The 25,088-nt window shown below is 40.0% G+C and overlaps 1 protein-coding gene across 3 annotated transcripts in view; it reads left to right on the top strand.

Annotated features, from left to right (window-relative positions):
• SNCAIP (synuclein alpha interacting protein) overlaps positions 1-25,088 on the top strand; it is a 182,467-nt gene that overhangs the window by 97,118 nt on the left and 60,261 nt on the right. For all 3 annotated transcript variants that reach the window (XM_049873560.1, XM_049873561.1, XM_049873562.1), the window contains exons 2-3: positions 364-466; positions 17,802-17,874. In XM_049873560.1, coding sequence (XP_049729517.1) covers positions 410-466; positions 17,802-17,874 — 130 coding nt within the window. In that variant the 5' untranslated portion in view covers positions 364-409. The remainder of the gene's footprint in view (positions 1-363; positions 467-17,801; positions 17,875-25,088) is intronic.

Here is a 25,088-nt window from a genome sequence, read left to right as displayed (position 1 = left end):
TGGTTCCTTCAGTATGGTTTTCCAAAATTTTGCAGCCTGGCTTTTCATCCCCAAAGCCTCCACTTTGACCCAGGGTATGGAAGTGCTGGGTGGGCTAGGGTAAATCCTAATGTTGACTATAGGGGAAGATTCTGATGTGAGTCACTGCCTCTGGCAAGGAGGCACAAACACAAATCAAGGAAAGCACGACCATGGTGCTCGCTGGGAAGCCATGCCAACTGTTTCTGGAAAGCCAATGTGGGGACATTTGAAGAGAGGAAATGTACTCAAGGGCAATACTAACACCCAATTACCTTTCTCATTTTGTTTAAATAAATACATAATTTTTTTTATTATAAAACATCTAATGTTTTTCTTTTCTAGGAATTTATAAGCATTTGCCCTTACTCAAAATGTGCAAAGAAGAATAATGGAAGCCCCTGAATACCTTGATTTGGATGAAATTGACTTCAGTGATGATGTATCTGTAAGTATTACTACTTGCAAGCGATTCTTTCAGGTATTCTGCCTTCAGCTACATTAGCTACTTCCTCAGTTATAGTCTGTATATCCAAAACGGTTCCAATTACATTAAAAAATTAACAGCAGAAATCCTGTGTGGTCTTAGAGTCTGCTGGACCAAAAAAATGAACCCTGCTTAATTGTGTGTGAACTCAGGTAGGCAAAACTTTTAACCTGGCTGAGCCTCCCTTTCTTAATATCTTTGAATCTTATCAAAATTGTTCACTGAAGTAAATTTTCAGAGTGCCTGCATATAGTAGGCACCCTATGAATGTTGATTGCCTTTATATGGCTGACTCTGCTACGGCCTGCATACTCTAGAGTTCACAAGGACATAGACTGAAGGATGGTCAAGCTGACGTTTATTAATTGATAAACAATAATGGAATCATTCCAAACCCTGTAGGGATCAAAGCACAGTTTCGATGCTTATTGGCCATTTGAAGGAGAGTCCTGCATTGATAACAACAGGATCAGCTGACCTCTGAGGTCCTGCTTAATTCTGTAATGCTGTGGCCTTATGAGTCTCTTATTTCCCGTAACATCCACAAACATCCTCCTGCTTCCAGGTTAACTTGTGGCTGCTCAGAATGGATTGTCCACATGAACCTGGCTTAGAGCTACATGGGGCTTATCCTGGGCCACACACAAGTCGTGCCACACCAGCAGGCATGCCGACCTCTTAAGCCCAGGCTAACTCACAGAGTATGTGGTGAGAACGTTGCTAGCCATGTTACTTTTCTTCCCAAGAGTTCCAGCATCACAATTTCTGCCTTATCTTCCGTTGAAGGGCCTGGCTCATGGGGTCACTGCGGCAATGATGTCAAACAGATGCCTTTGCTTTAGCATGCCCCTGGCAGTAGTTTTATTCCTCCATTTTACTTCTTACCTTGAAGTAAAATAATGCACGTCATGCATAAGAATTGGATTACTAGGATGAGTGTGGTGAATCACCTGTTTTATAAAACCTTGGATGAGTTTTTCTTTGTACTAGGGAATTGTGAATTCAGCTTTTCCCTAGTTCAACTTCCAGATAATATTTATTACCCAGTGCCGTCGAGTTCCCATAGAGTTTCCAAGGAGCGCCTGGTGGATTTAAACTGCCGACCCTTTGGTTAGAATTTTTATTAGGCCTCAGTAAAACCAGTGTGAAGCGATCTCTCTCCCACCATGTCTGTCTGTCTGTCTGTCTGTTCCTTTTTTATCACTAGTCTTGACTTAAAAGTGTTCAGAACTTGTTCTTCTTTTATGACCACTTCCCTCAAAGTATATTGAGCAGAGTGGGGAAAAGCAGGGAAAGTGAATGATAGCTTTGGTTGGGGGGACGGGGGGGAGTGGAGATAGGATGGAAGGTTTTGTAGAAAGGGAAAGTGTTCTGATTAGGAGTTTGGGGAGGCCAGGTGGTCCAGTGATTAAGAGCTCAGCTACTAACCAAAATGTCGATAGTTCAAATCCACCAACCACTCCTTGGAAACCCTACAGGGCAGTTCTGCTCTGTCCTGTAGGATCGCTACGAGTCAGAATCGACTCAGTGGCAGTGGGTTGGGTTTGGTTGATGTATCTCTGAGCTTTGATAGTAAAGTTGCATTTTAAAAGCATAGACTTTGTAGGAATCCAGACCTGGGCTCCTACCTTGTTCTGACATTTGTTAGCTGCATGATTTTGGGCACTTTAACTTCACCTCCCTGAGTTACCCACCTAGCATTTCAGGTTGTTTTGAGGATTAAGTGAAACAATAATATACGTGATGCACTTAGCTTGGCACACAGTAAGTTACTCTTTAAAATGGTAGCTTTTGTTATTATTTAAATGAATAATACACTAATATTTATATGACCAATAGTGAAAAAAGAACTCTAGGGAAAACACCAGGCATAAAGTCAAGTTTTTTTTTTTTTTTTAAATACAACAGAGCAGTTGTATTTACAGAAGAGTCATCTGGCAGCAGCCCATTTTGATGAATTAGGAATCTTCACATGAAAGATAATAAAATATGTTAAGCAATAATTGAAGCTGTTTAACAGCTTCAATTAAGATGCAGGATTATGTAATAGTTGAAGGCTCTATCACTTGACCACTCTGGAACATAAATAAAGATATCCATCTGTAATTGCATGTATAACTGCCCCCAAGCCCCCCCTCCTTAAATAAGTATTTATTGTTTGGACCTTTAATGTGCATTTAAACTTAAATCAGAAGGAAAACAATGAAATTACTTAGAATTATTGAAATATAATAATAGCTAACATTTATTGAGTACTTACTTTGGGATAGTTAATGTGCTAACTGTTATTTATATGCATTATCTCATTTAATCCTTAACAATAACCCTACAAAAGAGGTATTATTAGTTTCATTTTACAGATGAGGAAACTAAAGCAGTGATATTAGTAACTTGTCTAGAGTCACCCAGCTAGTTAGTAGCAATCCAACTCCAAAATACCCACTTTTAGCCACCACACTTGACTGTCTTTCCAAGATGCATATAGTCTCTTTTAAGGGTTTTCATCAGGGATAATTTCTCCCCTCCCCACCAGAGGTGTTTGGTGATACCTGGAGACGTTTCTGGTTGTCATTACTGGTTAGGTGCCACTGGCATCTAGTGTAAACGGGCCAGGGATGCTGCTAAACGTCCTATAATACACAGGATAATCCCCTACAACAAAGAATTGTCTGGCCTAAAATGTCAGGAGTGCCAGGGATGAGAAACCCTGATCTATTTTAATTCACTTGAAACTGAAGAAGCTTTACTTCAGCAACCTCTATAACATGTGTCTTAGTTTCCTAGTGCTGTTGTAACTGAAATACCACAAGTGGGTGATTTAAAGGACATAAATTTATTTTCTCACCCTTTAGGAGGCTAAAAGTCTAAATCACTGTCTCAGCCTTGTTGATTTCTTCCTTATCGGTAGCCCTGAGCATTCCTTGGCTCCTTGGTGATCCTCAACTTGTAAGTGATTAAGTTAGGATCCACCCTACCCTAGCATAACCTCAACTGATTAATTGATTACATTATGTTAGATTTCATTATGGAAGCTGGTTACATTAAATTAGATTAGATTATATCCACAGGTGTAAAAACCTGTTGCCGTCTAGTCAGTTTTGACTCATGGCAACCCATGTGTTACAGAGTAGAACTGCTCAATAGGCTTTCTTGGCTGTAATTTTTAAGGAAGCAAATCTCCAGACCTTTCTTCTGTGGGGCTTCCAGATGGCTTCAAACTGCCAACCTTTAGGTTAGTAGTCGAAAAACCATTTGCACCACCCAGAGACCTCTCCACGGGTATAGGGGTTAACATCCGAAAACATATTTTGGGGAGACACAGTTCCATCCATAACAACATGGTAGATTATTTTATCAAAATTCAGTTCTGATCCAGGTTCAAAACCTTAATCATTGCAGAATTGTATTGTTCTTGCATAATGATTTCATGGGGAAAGAAGCTGAAATTACCTCTTAAAATATTGTCATGGATTGAATTGTGTCCCCCCAAAATATGTGTAAACTTGGTTAGGTCATAATTCCCAGTATTGTGTGGTCGTTCTCTATTTTGTGATTGTAATTTTATGTTAAAAAGGATTAGGGTGGGATTGTAACACCCTTACTAAGGTCACATTCCTGATCCAATGTAAAGGGAGTTTCCCTGGAGTGTGGCCTGTACCACCTTTTATCTTACAAGAGATAATATGAAAGCAAGCAGGCAGGGGAGACCTCATGCCACCAAGAAAGCAGCACCAGGAGCAGAGTGCATCCTTTGGACCCAAGGTTCCTGAGCAGAGAAGCTGCTAATCCAGGGGAAGATTGATGAGAAAGAGCCAACAGAGAGAGAAAGCCTTCTTCTGGAGCTGACACCCTGCATTTGTACTTCTAGCTTATTAGACTGTGAAAAAATAAATTTCTCTTTGTTAAAGCCATCCACTTGCGGTATTTCTGTTATAGCAGCACTAGATGACTAAGAGAAAAACTGAAGTTATTGTTCTTAGTCTGTTAAGGTAATCTAGAAACAATACATGTTGCAGCTGCTTTTAGGGCTAAATGGAGACTATTCAGATGCTAAAACTGAAAAATGAAGATATTTTCAACTTGATAATTCACTGGCGTAAAATGTAGCCTCCCATAAACATGCCTTTATTTTTAGGATTCCATAAAGCTCCATCTCTGACAGCCCTTAAGCCTCTCTCCTGGTTAAGTGGCAGGGAAGAGGAGGAAAATGCACATTACTTTTGAAAAAGATGTTTACAAAGAAGATGCCCGAGTTTAAAAAACTTCTTACTTTCCAGCCACGTACCTATTACACAGTCTAGGTTTTCTGTTTCATGATTGTCCCCTCTGGTCACGAGCCTAGTTCTTGTTTTAATTAAAACACAAGCTGTGTATTGGTACAAAAAAACAACTAGAACAGTCATGCCTTTACCTAATGAGACAAAACACGGAAGACAATCTAATTATTCTGAAGTTTCCCAGACTCCAAAATAATGTGCATCTTTTGCAAAATGCAGAGTTTAAACTATACATTCTTGTAACCCTGCCATTGAAAAGGGCAGAACATTGTGCAATAACTGAAGATCTGTGAGAGATGATGACACACAAACATAGGGGTTCAAAGTAGGGCCTTTCTGTCATTGCTAATGGGTTTACATTTTCTTTTCTTTATTCCTTTGGGAGCCAGAAATATCCGTCTTAAAAAAACAAAAACCCTCTGGAATACTACTTTACCTTAGGATTCTTAGAAGCTATTGTGTGTTTCTTTTATTAAGAGAGGATAATTTGCTGTCTTGAAAAGACTGTTGTAAACAGGGCTGATGACCTGAACAAAACAGAGGCTAAACCCTACAGCTATGGAAGAGTGTCATTCAGAACCACCATCCATCAAATGTTGACTGTGCCAATCACGGTGCTGAGCTCTTTTAGTCATTTATATTAAGCCTCACATCAGCTCTGCGAGGCAGGCTCTGCTATCATTCCCTGTTTGGCAGATGAGGAAATTGAGGCTTAGAGAGGTTGCATGACCCCTGCAAGGCTACAGACAGGCAGGTGTCAGGGCCAGGGTTTGAATTTAGAACTTTTGACCACATTATTCTTCCCATTCTAGCCAACTTGGTTTAGTAGTAAAATCTCTGGACCAGTCACCCCACCCCTCACTATCCTCAATTGGCTCTGAAGTGACCGCAGATCCCTTTTGGGAAGTAAGAGTGTTGGTATACATTATAAAGAAATGAAATAAAGGAAGCTAAAAAGAACTTCAGTGAATCTCTTAATTTTACTCTATCTCACCTTTTCCATCTGTAAAATGATAATAAACATCTCTATATTTTGCCTAAAATTTTATGGAGAAAAAGTGAGAATTTATATATACAGAATCCCTGGGTGCTACAAAAAGTTGATACGCTTGGCTGCTAACTGAAAGGTTGGATGTTTGAGTTTACCCAGAGGCACCTCAGAAGAAAGGCCTGGTGACCTACTTCCAAAAAACCTGCCACTAAAAACCCTGTGAAGCACAGTTCTACTCTGACATTCATGGGTCGCCATGGGATGGAGCCTACTCAACGGAAGTTGGTATTTAGCTATGTAAACACATAAATATAAATACACATATACACAAGTACCTATGTGCACATACACATAAGTGTACACACATGCACATACACATAAGTGTACACACATGCACATACATATAAGTGTACACACATGCACATGCACACATACAAATAGAAATAAAGTACCCTGTTCTTCTGGATGAGAATTATTGTTGTCTTTCTATAGCCTCTGACAGCAACTTTGGTGAAAAATGACATTTTTTTCTAAGCTGATAACCTATTATTTGTACAAATCCAGTAAGACCAAGATAAATAAGTGTCCTTCCACCTTAACATCCCCTTTGACCGAGCTCTCACAACCTAGAGTAGTAACACAGCATTGGGTCGATTCATTTTCCGAAGGTGCCTGAACCACTGTCTGGTAGAAAAATAAACTCTTAAGGCAAATCTCACTTTCAACAAGTTTTCCAATCTTGCATCCCACAGACTATTTTCACTAAAATACCTGCCCTCCTTCTGTGTTCACTACCTTTTACTTGACTCAGTCCAGTGACACCCCCCCAGGTTTTGTTGCATTTTGACAAAGATCTCTTTCACAGCCAGGATACCCAGTAGTGGGAGACCTTGAGAAGGGGGATGTAGAGCGTGTCAAGTGGACTTCGGCGGTGAGTTGGGGTGTGTAAGAAAAAAACTTTTGCCCTGGTTCTAGGTATGAAAAGCATATAGAGACATTCAAGGTCTACAGAACCTAGTTTGCCCTTCTGTCTAGAAAGGGAGCCACCAAAGTAAGATGGATCCTGTTACACTTTCCTCTGCCTTACCTCAGAGGTAACCAAGGCAGGCACGTGACCTTGTTCACTGTTCCCATCCATCAGCCCTACCCTTCCTAGCGGTCTCCATGCTCTTTATCAATATTAAAGCTTTCCCTAGTATTTTTCTATGATCTGGTTTCATCAGCTGTTCAAAATCCCCCATCTGTCTTCTTTGCAGTGTCCTGTACTTGAATCTAAATTACCTCTCATCCGTCCTTCCGCCAGCCCCACACTATCAAAAACCTATTCTAACATCATATGTCATATATTTTATCTTGTATCTTAACACCTACCAAAAGAAGAATTGGGAAACATCTAATCCGGAAAAGATGAATCGATGGCCATAGCTAGTGTTAGAATCTAGGACTAGAACTCAGTCCCTGGACTCCAAATCTTGTGATGAACACCTCTTCCTGAGAAGGCAGAGAGCAGCTTTACTCTTTGGATTTCTCTGTGTTATGCATAGAGTGATTCCTAAGAACAAACAACTGCCAAGTTTTTTATTTGCTCTTCTCTTATTCTGCAGATAACCCTAAAAGTTCTTGTTTTAGCTGATGGCTGCAGGATTTATTAGTTTGATTATGCAGGTTACTTACACAAACTGTTTACCTTTTATGCATAACTAGCTTTTATGCCAACCTATTCAACAAGCATTTATTGAACATTTACAGTGTACCAGGCACAGTGCCAGGCTTGGGGTGAAAAACATAGAGTTGATCTGTGCTTTCATAAAAGTTTACAGTAGGATATTACAACAATTAAGCATATATGAAATATCCAGTTAACTTCATAATAGGTTAGATTTAATTTCAATACCAAACTCCATTCTTGACAGTCTTTATGCTGGTGATTGATTATTATCTCACAATTAAAATTAGACCATCACTGGATTTGTACAAGGTTTACAGTAGGCCACCTGCCCTACTGTAAGATAAATTTTCCTTGTAATTTTTTTGTAAGTTGTCATTGTGGCCTCAATAGTAACAATTCCTATGGCTTTATTTTTAAATGCTCATTTTGGTAATTTTAAATGTAAATAGTAATAGCTAACATCTATCAATCACTATGCACCAAGTACTATTATCAGTGTTTTCCATTTTCAGGTCATAATCTTCACAGCCACACTCCTGTAGGTAATAATATTACGTTGTTTTACAGATGAAGAAACACAGAGGTTAAGTAACTAAGATACTCATCAGTTAGAAAATGGTAAAGCCTGGATACCGCATGGGCAGTTTGAAAATTGCTTCTGTTGAGACCCTTGGTCACCTCTGGTTGTCCCAGCCACCCAGGTCTGTTCCCCATTCAGGCCCACTTCTCAGAGTAGGTGATCATTCAGTACTGCGTGTTCAGAATGTTAGCAGTTCACCAGTTTCACCAGTATGGACCATTATCTTTCCCCTGACTCCAGGTAGAGTAGTTCCTGGTGCTCTCTCTTTTTTTAAATTGTACTTTAGATGAAGGTTTACAGAACAAACTAGCTTCTCATTAAACAGTACACATATTGTTTTATGACATTGGTTAACTACCCCATTACATGTCAAGACTCTCCCTTCTTCACCCTGGATTCCCTATTACCAGCTTTTCTGCCCTCTCCCACCTTCCAGTCCTTGTCCCTGGGCTGGTGTGCCCCTTTAGTCTCGTTTTATTTTATGGGCCTGTCTAATCTTTGGATGAAGGGTGAACCTCAGGAGTGACTTCATTACTGAGCTAAAAAGGTGTCGGGGGCCATACTCTCGGGGTTTCTCCAGTCTCTGTCGGCCAGTAAGTCTGGTCTTTTTTGTAAGTTAGAAATCTGTTCTACGTTTTTCTCCAGCTCTGTCTGGGACCCTCTATTGTGATCCCTGTCAGAGCAGTAGGTGGTGGTAACTGGGCACCATCTAGTTGTACTGAACTCGGTCTGGTGGAGGCCATGGTAGCTGTGGTCCATTAGTCTTTTGGGCTAATCTTTCTCTTATGTATTTAGCTTTCTTCATTCTCCCTTCCTTGTAAAGGGATGAGAGCAGCAGAGTATCTTAGATGGCCACTTACAGGCTTTTAAGACCCCAGATGCTACTCACCAAAGTAGAATGTTTTCTTTATAAACTATGTTAAGCCAGTTGAACTAGATGTTCCCCGAGACCATGGTCCCCACAGCCCTCAGCCCAGGAATTTGGTCCCTCAGGGAGTTTGGATGTGTCTTTGGAGCTTCCATGACCTTGCCTTGTACAAGTTGGGCTGGCTTGCCCAGTATTGTGTACTGTCTTACCCTTCAACTAAGCTAACACTCATCTATTATCTATTTAGTGTTTTTCCATCCCTACCACTCCCCTCCCTAATAATCATCAAAGATTGTTTCCTTTTGTGTGTAAACCTTTTCATGGGTTTTTATAGTAGTGGTCTCATACAATATTTGTCCTTTTGTGATTGACTCATTTCACTCAGCATAATGCCTTCCAGATTCATCCACATTGTGAGATGCTTCCCAGATTCATCATTGTTCATTTTTGTTGCATAGTACTCCATTGTGTGTATGTATCATAGCTTGTTTATCCATTTATCTGTTGATGGGCATCTAGGTTGTTTCCCTCTTTTTGCTATTGTGAACAATGCTGTAGTGAACATGGGTGTGCATATGTCTATTCGTGTGATGGGTCTTATTTTTCTAGGATCTATTCCTAGGAGTGGGATTGCTGGATCATATGGTATTTCTCTTTCTGACTTTCTAAGGAAGCACCGTACCATTTTGCATTTCCACCAGCAGTGCATAAGAGTTCCGATCTCTCCGCAGTCTCTCCAACATTTATTATTTCCTGTTTTTTTATTCCTGCCAGAGTGCCAGGGTGAGATGGTATCTCGATGTGGTTTTGATTTGCATTTCTCTGATGGCTAGTGATCCCAGGCATTTCCTTATGTGTCAGCTGCTTGGATCTCTTCTTTGGTAAAGTGTCTGTTCATTTCATTTGCCCATTTTTTAATTGGTTTGTCCTTTTGTTGGAGAGGTGCTGGATTTTCCTGTAGATTTTAGAGATTAGACCTTTGTCAGATTTGTCATAGCCAAAAATTTTTTCTTAGTCTGTAGGTTCTGTTTTTACTCTTTCGGTGAAGTCTTTTGATAAGCATAAGTGTTTAATTTTTAGAAAGTCCCAGCTATCTAGCATATCTTTTGGAGTTTGTGTGTTGTTAGTTATGGTTTGTATCCTGTTAATGCCCTTTATTAGGGCCTCTAGTGTTGAGCCTGTTTTTCCTTCTATGATCATTATAGTTTTTGGTTTTACATTTAGGTCTTTGATCCATTTTGAATTAGTTTTTGTGTATGGTGTGAGATATGGGTCCTCCTTCATTTTTTTTGCATATGGACATTCAGTTTTGCCAGCACCATTTGTTAAAAAGACTGTCTTTTCCCCATTTGATGGACTTCAGGCCCTTGTCAAAGATCAGATGAACATAGGTGGATGGATTTACATCTGGGTTTTCAATTCTCTTCCATTGGTCAGTGTATCTGTTGTACCAGTACCAGGCTGTTTTGACTACCATAGCTGTATATAGTAGGTTCTGAGGTCAGATAGTACAAGTCCTCCTACTTTATTCTTCTTCATCAGTAGTGCTTTACTTATCTGAGGCCTCTTCCCTTTCCATATAAAGTTAATGATTAGTTTTTCCATCTCTTTAAAGAATGTTGTTGGTATTTGGACTGGGATTGCATTGTATTTGTAAATTGCCTTGGGTAGAATTGTCATTTTCACAATGTTGAGTCTACCTATCCATGAGCATGGTATGTTTTTTCCATTTATGTAGATCTCTTTGGTTTCTTGCAGTAGCATTTTGTAGTTTTCTTTTTATAAGTCTTTTACATTCCTAGTTAGAATTATTCCTAAGTATTTTTTTTCTTTTAGGGGCTATTATAAATGCTATTGTTTTCCTGATTTCCTTTTCCTCATTCTCTTTATTGGTGTATAGGGATCCAACTGATTTCGTATGTTTATCTTGTATCCTGCCCCTCTGCTGAATCTTTCTATTAGTTCCAGTAGTTTTCTCGTGGAGTCTTTTGGGTTTTCTACGTGTGGTATAATTTCATCTGCAAATAGGGACAGTTTAACTTCTTCATTACCAATTTGGATGCCCTTTATTTCTTTTTCTTGCATTATTGGTCTAGCTAGGACTTCCAGCACAGTGTTAAATAGAAGTGGTGATAGAGGGCATCCTTGTCTTGTTCTTGTTCTCAAAGGGAATGTTTTCAGCCTCTATCCATTAAGAATGATGTTGGCTGTTGGTTTTGTATAGATGCCCTTTATTATGTTAAGGACCTGGTGCTCTCTTAAAAGAGTCAAGAAGAATTAATGAATTTTCCCCAATACCAACCACAAGCAGTGTCTTAGCATAAAAAAAAATTATTTTTAATTAAAAAAAAAAGTTCTTAGACTATATGATTAAAAACAATGAACAAGAACAAAATTCAAATGCATTTGAAAATTGGATTGTAATACTTCAGTGGAGGCTAAATGGTAGAAAGAAATGCAATAAAGTAACCAGTGATGGATATATGAAAGTGTAGATTATCAGTAACTGCACTACATATAGAGCTGGTGGTTGAAACTGTGGGAGCAGACAAGGTCGTCAATGAAAACATGGAATGTGGGAAGAGAAGGATGTTTCGAGGAAAGAACTGAGCAGAAGTACATCCCATGTGGTGGTGGGAGGGAAGAGGCTTCTATGAACGAGACTGGAAAGAAGTTATTAGAGAAATAAGAAGGAAAACCAAGGGAGCTAAAGAAGGGAATTTTAAAGGGAGCAGTCAATAGTGGCAACTTTTGTGGTTAGGTCATTGTAAAGAAAAGGGTTGAAAAGTGCCCACGGGATTTTCCAGTTAAAAACCCACTAGTGGCCATAATAACTGTCCATAGTGTGATGGCACAAAAGCCATATCATGGTGGCTCGAGGAGTAAATGCAAAGGTGAGGGAAAAAAAAGACAAGAGAGACTAGGCTTCTAACAAGTATGGCTGTAAACACAAGAGCAGGAAAGCCTATTATCCATCAGGGAAGCAGAGGGTCTTGGAGAGGAGGGTTGTGATTTTTATAGACTCAAAGGACAAGAGCCAATGTTGAGTGGGTGGCAAAGAGAAGGAGAGAAGAGGGAATGATAGCAGAGCAAGAGTCCTGAGGAGATGGGTGAGAAGGAATGCAGAGCACAAGCAGAGGGCCAACAATGAAGAAGTGGTAGTAGACAGGATTTGTTATAGAGGGCATGAAGTCAGGACATTTCTTCCTGAATGGAGGTACATGTCTTTGGAAAGGAGGTCAGAATTTTAGGAAAAAAAAGTTTTGTTTCTGAAAATCTCGCTTCAGTTATGTGCCTTTGCTTTCACTCTTAGCTTTGCTTGTACACATTGTTATCGTGGTTTTGTTGTGTGTAGAGGTGCCTGCCTCAATTTTGAAAAGCTTTGTAAGAAGTCCTGAATTTTGGGATCATTGTTTGGATGACTGGGTTAATTGTTTCTTTTGGAAACCTCATGGGACCTTAGTTGTTTAAAAGTCTCTAGCTTGAAAAGGGGCTTGAGATTTTAGCTCCTTCGTTTTCTCTGGCTCATTACCATTTGAGTAATGTCTGCTTGTTCACTCAATTGGCTCCATTTCTCAGGAATAAGGGCCAAAGCTTTTCAGTCCTGAATAATACTTAGGGTGGTCAGAAATTCCCATAGCTCTCATAGAAATCACACACTGTTCTTATGAATCCTGTGCATGATCAAACTATTTCACATGGCAGGGTGACAAAACTGACTAGCTTAGATTGCGATGTATAATGTTGTCTTGTGTTGTCATATCAACACTATGCAGTTTGTGAAGCTGAGCTTCAGTGTCATCCCTTGGCCATGGACTCTCTCTTGGGTGAGAAAAAAACAAAGATCAGCCAAAATAACCTGCTGGGATAGGCTGAGCTATCTTTCCTTTCCAGTCCCAGCTCAGCCCCTCTCTTCCTGCCTCGTTAGGTCTCACAACATATTCTCCTGTGCTTAAAATCATGACAGGAGTGAAGGTGAGGAGGCGCTGTGGGAGATACATGTTATACAGGTTAGAAAGAAGAGACCATTACATTTAACACCACTTGACAGTTTGTGGAATGACTTCACATACATTATCTTATACAATTATCTATGTTTTACGGATAAGGAAATTAAAGCCCAGAAATAGTAAACCCTTTCTTTGTCCAAAACCACAGTTAGTAAATGTCAGAGATGGGACTTGAATCGAGATCTTCTGGTTCCAAATCCGTCATTCTTTGTACTAAAGACTAAGACATCAGTTGGCACTAGCGCTGTTAATATAGTTAAAGGGTTTTTAAGTTTACCATGATTGCATTGCTAGAGTTGTACTCATGGGTTTTCTTTTCACTAAGAAGATTAAAAAACAAAAAAACCAAACCCGTTGCTGTCGAGTCAATTTCAACTCATAGTGACCCTATAGGACAGAGTAGAACTGCCCTATAGGGTTTCCAAGGAGCAGCTAGTGAATTTGAACTGCCACCTTTTTGGTTAGCACTTGAGTTCTTAACCACTGTGCTGCCAGGGCTCCCTGAGAAGATTAATACAAATATTAGCTGTTATTATTATTGCCACTGAAATTATGGGCTACTTAGGGGAATTCATGTAATTCAGTTCAATAAGTGCCTAGTATCCTAGGTAAATAAAATATTGTCCATTCCCTCAGGAAGCAGAGAAAGCAGTTATATAAACATATAGATGAAACATCAAGTTGACGGATGCATCAGAATCACCTGAATGGCTTGTGAAAACAAAGCTTGCTGGGCCCACACTCAGAGTCCCTAACAAGTTCTAGGTGGTGTTGATATTAGTGGCCTGGAAACCACACTTTGAAAGCTACCATTGCTTCTATTTAGAGGGCCATAGAAGTGATACCCAGCAAAGTTTGAAGGATTAAAAGGAGCTTGCCTAATGTAGTGGGTGGAATGGCATACCAGGTAGGTGGAATAGCATATATAAAGGTAAAACTTAGGTAGGAAACCGCAAGAAATTTGATGTTGTAGCCACATGAAAAGAGAAGTGGGCCACGGTGAGAGATGAGGCTGAGCTCATGGAGACTTCAAGTGCCGTGCTAAGGCCTGTCTCCCCTAGGCTGTGCAGAGCCACAGAAGGATCTGAAACAGGGAAGCACCTCAGTCAGGTTTTCATTTTAGAAAGCTAATTAATTCCAGTGGCAGTGTGGAGGCTTGGAGGAAATTCCCACTTTGCACCTAAACATGAAAGGGCTTCTTCGAAAATCTATAATACTGTGACAAGGGATTAGTCAGATGTGTGTTACAGCTTGGGATACTGACCAGTTAATCAGCCACTGACTATGTACCTGGCAAATGTATAAGTGAAAGATACCATCTTTGCCCTCAAGAGCTTGCTCGAGCCAAGACTAACACACGGGAGACCAGAGAGCACAAGACAGAACAGGATTCCACAAAGGACAGAAAAGAGAGCATTCAGTAAGGGCTGAAGAAATCATACATGGTTTCATGGAGAAAGCCGGCCTTGAGGAACGGTGGCATTGCATGGCTACAGGAGGGCAGTCCAGGCAAGGGAACCCCAGAGTAAAAGAACAGAACCAGTTAAAAATCAGTTGCTAATGAGATATTTCCGATTCATAGTGGCTCCATGGGTGTCCAAGTCGAACTGTGCCCCACAGGGTTTTCAGTGGCTGCTTTTTCAGAAGTAGATCACCAGGCCTTTCTTCTGAGGCACCTCTGGGTGGACTTGAACCACCAACCTTTCAGGTAGCAGCCAAGCACATTAACTCAGGACAAAAGAACAGAAGGGGAACTAAACTGGATTCACAGGGACATTGATGAAGCTGAAACAACCTAGGGCAGGGCCTCTTTTTAGAGAACAGTGGGGGAGGAGTAGAAAAGAAGTTTTGGATTAAAAAGGCTATTTCCACAGTGAAGTGGACAATTTTTAGAAAAGGAATTAAGTAGGGCAATAAAGATTGAAGGTCTAGTACTTCTCAACCAACTGCAAGCCCCCTCTCCTCTCTGATCACCCAAAGTTAATAGGAATACAAAGGCTTGGGAGGAGGGAGAATACATTAGGCCTTGGTTGTGGTTGGGCCCTGGGAGCAGGCATTGTCCTGAGGAAGAGGTGAATTGGCGATCTGGCAGCTCTTTATAAAAGGCCATCTGTCCATGAACTGCGATGAAGGCCTGGGAAACCTCCTGTTTCAGATCCCAAATGGTAGCACAATGCACTTTTGCAAAGGAGACTTCCTGAGTCACTTGCTCATTCCCAACTTGGCCACTATGAAAGTATTTTTGTGCGTTGGTTGTGTGAATTGTTTCTTGTGCATCTCCTGACATCACAGCTTAACTATCTTTACAGCATTCCCTTAAGCTTTATATTCTATCCAAAGATCAGTGTTTGTACAAATCCACAAATTGCATTTTTCTTGTGTCTTTATAAAGCAGGGTGGATTTGTTCACAGTGTAGATTGGAGTCACTGCCAAGTTCGACATTCCATCCACCCTTAGAAGTATCCAAAACTTCAATTTTCTGGCTACACATCATCCTTCTCCTAGATTTCTACACTTTTTACTTCCATTGCCAGGAGTAGCACCATGACTTTGTCTGCAAGGTCGTTATTTCTAAAGAGCTAGGACGTACGTCTTCACAGAAGTGGCTTCCTATGTGACCTGGGTAGAGAGCCTCAAAGCCACATGTGATGTAGATTAGGGGCATGGGGTGGGGCTCAGCTAGGCAGTCTCTCCCTGGGCCCAGTCCCCATGCCAGCAGCAGCTTGTGTTGTTCTAATTTAAAATCCATCAAATTAAAACACATTTCACACTGTGGACCTCTGATGTCTCATAGAAAGAGTTGAAGCCATGGCTAATAACACAGTAGATATTCTGACATGCGTGACTTTGAGGTGGGAGGTTCCAGGCGTGCGCAGTTCCAGTGCATGTGCCTGGAGATGCAGATAACAGCTCACCCAGTTTAATCAAATAGATAATCATTAAGTCTAGTGGGAAAGTCTTAAATTGAGTTTATCATTAACTATATTTAAGCACGAGGAAGCCCTCATGGCATAGTGGTTAACAGCTATGGCTGCTAACCAGAAGGTCGGCAGTTGGATTCCACCAGGTGCTCCTTGGGTACTGTATGGGGCAGTTCTACTCTGTCCTGTAGGGTCACTGTAAGTCAGAGTCTACTCAACAGCAATGGGTTTGGTTTTTGCTATTTAAAATAAATTTCCTTTTTCTCCAAAATTTTGCCTTGGAAGAAAAGCCAATTTAAAAGAGAGAGAGAGAGAGAAGACTTTGCCAAAGGGTGCTTCATGGGGCGCAAGGCCGCCAAAAACAAAAGGCCCAATTTTAATTGAATTACAGACTGTGTAATTATTTAACCTCTACCAGCTGGTCTCATGAAGCTACCAGATTCCTTAGAGAGCTTGTACTTGGCCAGAAACATAAGGTACCTTATTAGTAACAAGAAAAATGCCTTCTGTACCTATTATCTCCAACCCCCAAAGACCATAATGTATAAGGGAATAAACCTTAAAGTTCATTTTGGGTTTAAGAGGCAGTGATCCCTCCCTTTGTGTGTGTGAATGGATTTGCTAACACACCTGTAGTCTCTGAGGAATGACCAACAAAAACAGGATGCTATTGCATCAGACAGGTAAGAGTAATTTCTCTAATTAGTCATTTGCGATTTCATTTTTCACTTGGAAGTACTTGAGATTTAATTTGTTTGTGACATGCAATTGGCAAACTGACAATAGCTACAGCCGCACCTCCCTCTGTCTTATTGTCTGATAGAGTGTGGAAAGTGCTAGTGGGTCTCAGTGTGGATGCTTTGCTTCATCTGTCAACATCAAACTAACTGAAGTACCCTTCTCATTGAAAAATGTATCCCAATTACACATTCCTCACTTGTAATGCTGGAATAATCCTAATGAGTTTCCCATGATCATTTTTCTTTTAGATTTTTTTTTCTCCACTCCCAAAAAATTATGTAACAGTGAAATAATTCAGATTTGCACTCATTCACATGTAGGAGCGTTGGTCTTAGAAGTACGGAGCAAAGTTATTTTTAGGAAGCTGTATTTTATGAATTAAAGTGCATGGTGATTGTAGACAGTCCCTGCCTTGGCCTTTGATTAAAGAAAGAGCCCATCCTATTTATTTTGTTTTAAAAAAAAGCCCGTCCCTGAGGTAGATTGATTGGCATCCCCCGTAGTCCCCATGAATCATAGCTATTGATTTTACATTTGTTTTAGCTGTTCTGATTTTATGCCCCGTTATGTCATAATTTGTTATCCTGATAGCCGGCCCCTGAGTTTGTGCTGGGACTGCACCTGGAAGGTGATTTCTTTCAATTCAAATTAATCTGTATATGAAACAGATGAGCTTTCAAACACAGAACCATGTGTCTCTTGCCATTTATGACATTACCCTGGTTTTTCCCTTGGAGATTACAGATGCCACACAGTAAAGTCTTTGGCAGGTGGCAATACTGGCGACTTTCAAATAGTCTAATCAGCATAGGCACAGGTAGGTCTCCCAACTGCTTTGGACATTGCAGGAAGCTGGGTATTTGTCCACTTGGCTTTTCACACTTAGACTGACTCTTAGAATTCTGAATGCAAATACTATGGCCATCTTTTGGAAACACAGGTAGTGGCAGTGATAGGAGACAGAGTGTCTGCTAGCCACACCCCACCTTGTTTGTTGAAGAAAGGCTGCCCAGCCCTCTTTTAATCTCCATTTGCTTAGATACTTGTGGGTAAGAGGTTATGCTGAGGCCAGATCACTATGTAACCCACTTAGGGTAGGGTTCAAAGGCTTCTGGATATACGTGTTGTTTTTAAGTATCACTTCTTGTGGCTTTACTTTCTGGACAATGTGAGTGAATATAGTTAAATCCATTTTAACATATTATTTTATACCCTTTCTCCTCTGGCTTTCCATTCAGTATTCAGTCACATCCCTCAAGACCATCCCAGAACTGTGCCGAAGATGTGATTCGCAAAATGAGGACAGATCAGGTAGGTTTCGCTCCTCTCCTTGCCTTCTTGTCCTGGGCTAGAGTGTGAGAAGTCCTGGAAGCTGTTTCTCCTCACATTGGTTGCTCCTGCTTTCTGTTTTCTTTTTCCTTTATGGTTTCTTTACTCACCCCTGCCCCCAACAAACAGATGTTAGGTCATCTGCCCAAGGATAACAGGACAGGGAGGCCCTAATGAGTGCTCAGCTGTATACAAATAAATGTAGGAGATCATCTCAGCAGCTCCAAACCACAGTATACGCAGCAATTTACTGAAAACCCGAGAAACCATTGGTGACAAAACATAATGATGCAGGCGCCAGTGAAAAAAATGTTGGATGCGTTTACTACCCATATGGCAAGGACCAGCTTGGGGGATGGTGCTTTGCCAAAGTCTGAAACCCTATCAGGGATGCGACATGATAGAATCTGCAATAAAGCATACTGTAACAGTTAAGATTAAAGCGAAGCTTTGGAGTTTAATAGTGTAAACTAAACAGAGAATTATGGCATAAAGATGAAAACCAGCTGGTTGACCTTTTCTCCTTGTACCCCACCCACTCCTCTGACAAAAAAAGTACATTCAGGGTTGTTTTTCCCTCTGTAAATCAAATTAAGCCTGTCTGCTTTTCTTTCTGTGTTGGGCAAAAATAAAAATAAAAGAGAATATTGATGGGAAAGATACCAGACTACGAAATGATGTTTATTATTTTTTCCTAGTAATTACCTTAAAGCATCACCATTAACCTTGCCAAAGCTGGACCTCCGCTAATAACAATAATCCTGAAAACCAGGGGTGGCAGAGACTGAAGATGATCGTCAGTTGCAAATAAGTAGATGTGCCTTACCTATACGGCTGCTAGAATGCTAGGTCTTTCTAACTGAAAGGACTTTTACAAAGTTGATTTCCTTTTCCCCTGGACCATTTGTTTTCTTTAGACATTTTACTTGGATGAGACAGGGAAAATAATTAGTCTCCTAGGTTTGTTTAGCTCTGTGTTTTTTTGTGAGTGAAAGTAATGCTTCAATGTTTGGGTCAGAAACATCACAGGAAAAAAAAAAAACATCACAGAAGATGGTTTTAAATTCAAATAAAAGTTTTCACTTACCTTCAGGTTTTTTTTTTTTTTCCTCATTTTTTATTCCCAAAACACTCCAGTTTCTGTAGAGTCTAACGGAGGCTTTTGACTATGAAGCTTATAAAGATGGGTCTCTTTAAAATGTATCACCTATTTCAAAGTTGAACTTAGGACTGCCACCAGCGACACAGGCAGCAAGAGCAGTGGAGACATCACCAGGTTCAGAGCCTGAAGACCTGGGTTCGAGTTACGGTTCAGCCGTCTATTGACCTTGAGCCTGTGACTAATTATCTGTAAAATAAAGAAGAGATCTCTTCTGCTAATGCCACAAGGCTCTTGTTAGGGTCAAAATTAGCTGAGGTATTGGAAGGCACTTTACAAATACAAGTTTCCTTTTTTCTTTAATTAGAGGTGGAGAGAGAGAGAAGAAATAGTAATAGCAAACACCTCAGTAGAGCTTAATGTGTTAGGTACTGTTGTAAACACTTCATATACGTTATCCCAGTTAATCCTAAAATCGCTATGAGCTAAGTACTATTATAATCTTCATATTATAGATGGGGGGAACTGGAGCAGAGAGCAGTTGAGTATCTTGCCCAGGGTTGCACAGCAGTTAAGAGCTGGGATTCAAAACACAGGAAGTCAGCCTCTGGAGTTCATTCTCTTATCCGCTACAAGTACTACCTCTCAGGTAGCAAGACTTAGTGGTCATAATTCAATGTTAGGGTGTTACCCTTTAAAAATTTTTTAAATCAGCATTTCCCTTCACTGTTTACATAGTAAATTTCTTTTCTCTGTTTAATAGCTACTCCTACTGACCACATTAAGTGAATAAACAGAAGCTTTTAAAAATAATTTTTTCTGCTTCCTAGTTCATTTAATTTTCTCCAGATCTTATGACTTTTAGCCACTTTCATAGTATGGTGTTAGACATTTCTTCTGTGTTTGAGGAGGAGGCACATTTCAAGTTCACAAGCTTTTAAGCTTCACCCAGAGCAAAGACCCAGTGCTCAAAGTAATCAGCAACAGTTAGACCTGACAGAAAATGTATGTATGAGGAAAAGACTCAGGCCCCTTAAAAGAATACCATATAGACCTCCAATTTGATGGACAGTTGGAAGCTGGTAAACCACTTTTTGATAGAGCAAGAATCATCCTAAAAGGAACATGTGAAAAAAATCCATCTTTCCACAGTGTTGCCATAGAATTATCTGTGGTCTCATTTGAAAGACATCTCAACATGGTGAAGCTTTCAGAGCCAGTTCCTGAAAGAGTTGAGGCATTCTCATGGGTATCCACGTGTAGAAATAAGACCTGTCTTTCTTGTACCGAACACCTAGGAGGGCCTTGCTTCAGGAGTGTTTGCAGATTTCCATCTTTATGGTAATCTTTTCAAACAAATGGCTCAGAGGCACATTGGCTCCTGAGAAGACTCTACATCTTCTTTCGGATGGGACAACCTCTGAGGAAACTCTTCTCCAAACCTCTCATCACTTAGAATATGTCCCCACCAAATGAAGACATTTCTCTTCACTTTTCTAGACTATGTTAAGCACGATTTTGTGAAGGTTGTCAAATGTTAATATACTTGCTTTTATTAAAAATCTTTGACAGAATGTTCTCAGACTCATTGGTTCTTTTATTCTGTTCATTCAACAAATATTTGTTGAGTGTTCTCTGTTCCAGGCACTGAGGACATTATACAGAATAAGACAGTCAAGGCCCCTGTTCTTGTGGAGCTTAGATTCTAGTGAGAATGACAGACAAAAAGCTAGCAAACAAATAAGTAAATGAGATCACTTCAAATAGTGATAAGAGGTGAAATGAGATAATGTGATAAAGTAACCTGTGGGAGTTGGTAGAGGATATGGAGGCTCAGGGGATATGAGCAGGACCCAGCCATGTGAAAGCCAGGAGAAGAGTGTTGAAGGCAGAGGAACTAGTAAATGCAAAATCCCTGAGCCAGGAATATATATAATATAAGAGAAAGAAAAAGATCAACGTAGCTGCAGCATGGCGAGCAGTGAGAAGTGGTGGAGATGAGGTCAGGGAGGTGGGCAGGTGAAAGGACAAATAAGAAAGCAAAATGGTAAAATGTTGACAATAGATGAATGTGGATAAAGGGTTTATGGGTGTTCTTTGTACTGTTTTTATTTTCACAACTATTCTATAAATGTATTTCCAAATGAAAAGTTTAAAAGCTATCTACAAATAAAAATTTTTAAAAAGGGTTTAAAAGAATCACATAGTTCAGAGTCCACCAGATCGGTGAAGGTGATCCTTGTCGTCCCACCCGTGGGGTCATTCAGCCTGTACTTGCTCATCTCAGTGACAGAGAACGTACTGTTTCGTGAGGCAACCCCATCCATAAAGTTTAGTTATTTTGTTCAGCCAAAACCAGTGTCCTCAAATTTCACCTCACTGATCTTGGTTCTTCCTTTGCAACCATAGTGAAGAAATACAATTGCTGCTGGGCAAGAGTGCACCTGTTTGGAGGTAGCAGCCACCCTTGGTCTTGTCTTCCCGTATCCTTTTCAATCTTCTTGCTCTCTCCAGACACACTGCAGTTTGCCAGCGCCCATCTTTTAAGGTCACACCACATGTGGTCCAGTCAGAACCTGTCAGCCCCCTAGAGCAGCCCCGGGATTTACCGCACACCTCTGCTGCCTTCTGATGTGGGCTACAAAGACAAGACTCGTGCCTGCCCTTTGTGCCTGTTCCCAGGTGTTCTGAGAGGAGCAGGCACATGAAATGAACCCTAACTGGGACCGTTGCAAGCCCCTCTATGAAACGTAGAGCCCAGGACTCACCTCCCTGCATCCCTGAACCGTAGGCCAGTGCCATTCGTGGGCTGTAAGAACTGCAGATGACACAGTGTTGTGAGAGACCTGAGGGAGTGTCCTTAACACCTTTCATAAGCTCAGTGAGGCCCAATGTAACTCGTTGATGCCCAGGTCACCCAAGGGAGGCTCTTCCTTTAGCTGAAGACTTTGATCCCTATTGAGATGTGTCTTTTCCACTGACAGGTATAACATTTTGAACTGTTCTCCATCATTTACATTGTAATATGATTAGATTTCAAATTTTTGTGAGAAAGGGGGTTTTGAAAGGAAGGAAATGTGAAGGCACTGTAGACACCACAAAAGGTGGGACGGAGGTGAAGAGCTAGGAGCCGGAAGCCTGAGCATAAACTCTGCCTGCGCTTGGAGTTGCGCTAGTGCTGTTGAGGTTTCAGAGTTATTTCCTAAGTGTCCACTGTACCAGGCACTATGCCAGGTTCTCTTTAAATGGTATTTCCTCGGAATAACTCTCTGAGAGAGGACCATTATGCCCATTTTATTGATGACAAAAGAGGCTCACAAAGGGTAAATGGTTAGCCCATGGCCCTGGAGCCAGGGCTTCCATCAAATCATTCCGATTCCAGTCTGTGCTGAGAATTTGCATTTCTAACAAGTTCCCTGTTGAAAATTTGCATTTCCACCCTAGAGATAGAGAATCGGAATCTACATTTTAAGAAGATCCCCAGGTGATTCTTATGTATAACTTCCTGAGAACTTGTTAGAATGGCAAATTCTTAGCAGGGGTTCAAAAAAAAAAAAAAAAAACCAACCAGGTCTAAGCCCGGGAGTTAACAAGTGGATTTGAAACCAGCCCCTCAGAGTGCCTATGAAGTTGGGCTAACCGAAGAGTAATTTAATCCAAGGAGCCACATGTGGCTAGTAGTATGAGGGTGTAGGTTAGAAGCAAATGAAGTTATGTGTGAAAAATTTGTGCCTAAAAAAGTTCTTTGTGACATATTTGCACATATTCCCTGCTTAATCCCTGCTACTCATATAGGAAAAGAGGACAGTACAAGGCAGTGAGTGTTAACTATGCTCAACAGTTTTCTCCCAATGTGGACTAAAATAAGTTACGTAGTCATATGGTATTCAAATCAAAGCACGTTCGATTTCATTGACTTTGAGTTTTTTTTTTTTAATTAAACATTCAAATTCACATTTTTTTTCAATTCACAGTGCTTTAAATGTCTTGTGATTCTTTCAAAATTTGTATCTGCTAAGCTCATGGTATAATTTTCTTATGAAAGAAGGCAGATAAATATTAATCCAGCTTTGCATCTAAAAATTTAGATATTCTGAGGTCAGAAAATTCAATTATGTAATGGTAGTATATGACCCTGTGATGTGTTTGGAATAGAGTCTGAAAGAATTTGAATAGCTAAATAATTTTAAATACTGGTATGGCAGTGGGTGAAGGAAAACCATACTTTTTAAACTTGATATCTAGTAAAGGTCATTTTGGATGAGTATTTAAAAGTATTGCAAAATTGTTATATTTTTAGTCTCTCTGCATGGAAATTATGTGACAGACCCTGAACCTATGAAAATAAAATATATGGTTTCCTAGATTTTCAAGGATTTTAGCCAGCACCAAAAATAGTAAGTCGACATGAGATTTATCCTGTAGATGTTGCTGTGACATTAGCTGATGATTCTAAATATATAAACGTCCTGTTTTCAATTTTTATTAAGGCTTAATGCTAAAAGCACAAAAGAGAAAGTTGGTATGGCAGTTGAAACTGAAAAGCCTGATTAATCCAGTTCTCATGATGTAATATGAACTGGGTTCCAAAGAATAGGGAAACACATTTTCTGTGAGTTCAATCAAGAAAATGGACATTTGAACCTGGTGCAACAAAAAATCTGACATTAATGGCAAGAATCTCCATTTATTTAACTCAGGCAAAAATTTAGAAATAATAAAACATCTGCATAAGAGGTTAGCCAAATAAAGGAACCAATAATCTTTTTTCTTTAACAAAATTTTAATTTTAATTATATAGTTGATATAATCCACTATAAAAAATGGAAAGTAAAAACTTTAATTAGTCCTGCCACCAGAACAAAATTACTGTATTTCTTTCTAGTATTTTTTTTTTCCCTGAGGCATATTTTTGGGTATAGTTGTGATCATAGTGTGAGGACAATTTTATCTCCTGCTTTTTTCAGAATGTGTGTTGCTATCATTTTTAATGAACCAGAGAGTTTACACATGAAAATGGAGCTGCCCCTTTTGCCCAAAGGGAGAGATCGTCTCTATCCTTAATCTATTAACACCTTGCTTAATGTTTCTGAGGGAAAGCGTGTAAGTCAGTCTGGGAAAAGATGGGGACAGTGGGCATTAGAAAAGTTGAAAATAAAATTTTGGTGGTGTCAGAATAATGAAAGAGTCTGAAGTAGTAGAGTTTAAATACATTGCATTTTTACTTCTTCTCTTCAACATTTCTACTCTTTGCTTAACCATAAATGTAAGTGCCACACTTCTTGATTTTATAACAGGTTACTTGCAATGTGGTAAAAACAAAGTCAGGATGTCCATTAACAGAGGAATGGATAAACAAAATGTGGTACCTACATACAATGGAATATTATTCATCCATAAACAGGAATGAAGTTTTGAAATGCGCTCCAACATGGATGAACCTTGAAAACATTAGTCTGAGTGGAAAAAGTCAAAAACCAAGGGACAAATATTGTATGATCCCACTTACTTTACACCCTGGTGGCATAGTGGTTAAGAGCTCGGCTGCTAACCAAAAGGTGACGCTGTGGGGCAATCCTACGCTGTCCTATAGGATCACTGTGAGTTAGAACCGACTCACTAGCACCTAACTACAACAACTTACATGAAGTTTCTAGTATAGGCAAACACAGAGACCCAAGTTTATTAGTGGTTACCAGAGCCTGGGAGGAGGAGGAAATGGGGAGTTATTGTTTAAGGAGTACTAAGTTTTTTCTTGAGGTGATGAAAAACTTTTGGAAATGGTTAATGGTGATGGTTGCACAGCATGGTGAATGTAATTAATGTCACTGAATTGTACACTTAAAGAGTTAAAATGGCAAAAATTTTGTTATATGTATTTTTACCTGAATAAAATTATTTTTAAAAGAAAAGGAAAAGGAAGTCATGGACAAGACAGCTTTAGAGAGAGAGAAAACTCAGAGGAAGGAACTTAGTCTCCCCTCTCCCACTTCAAAAGCTGTAGAAAAACCTTCTCTTGGTAGAAACCTTCCTTACTGCATTCAAGGAAAACTGCAGTAAGGAAGGATGAGAAACTCGAAGCATAGAGAAAAGGATA

This window comes from Elephas maximus, chromosome 2 (assembly GCF_024166365.1).
Source record: "Elephas maximus indicus isolate mEleMax1 chromosome 2, mEleMax1 primary haplotype, whole genome shotgun sequence".
Lineage (NCBI taxonomy): Eukaryota > Metazoa > Chordata > Mammalia > Proboscidea > Elephantidae > Elephas > Elephas maximus.
The sequence above is the reverse complement of the archived record's forward strand: the minus strand, read 5'-3'. Positions and strand labels throughout refer to the sequence as shown.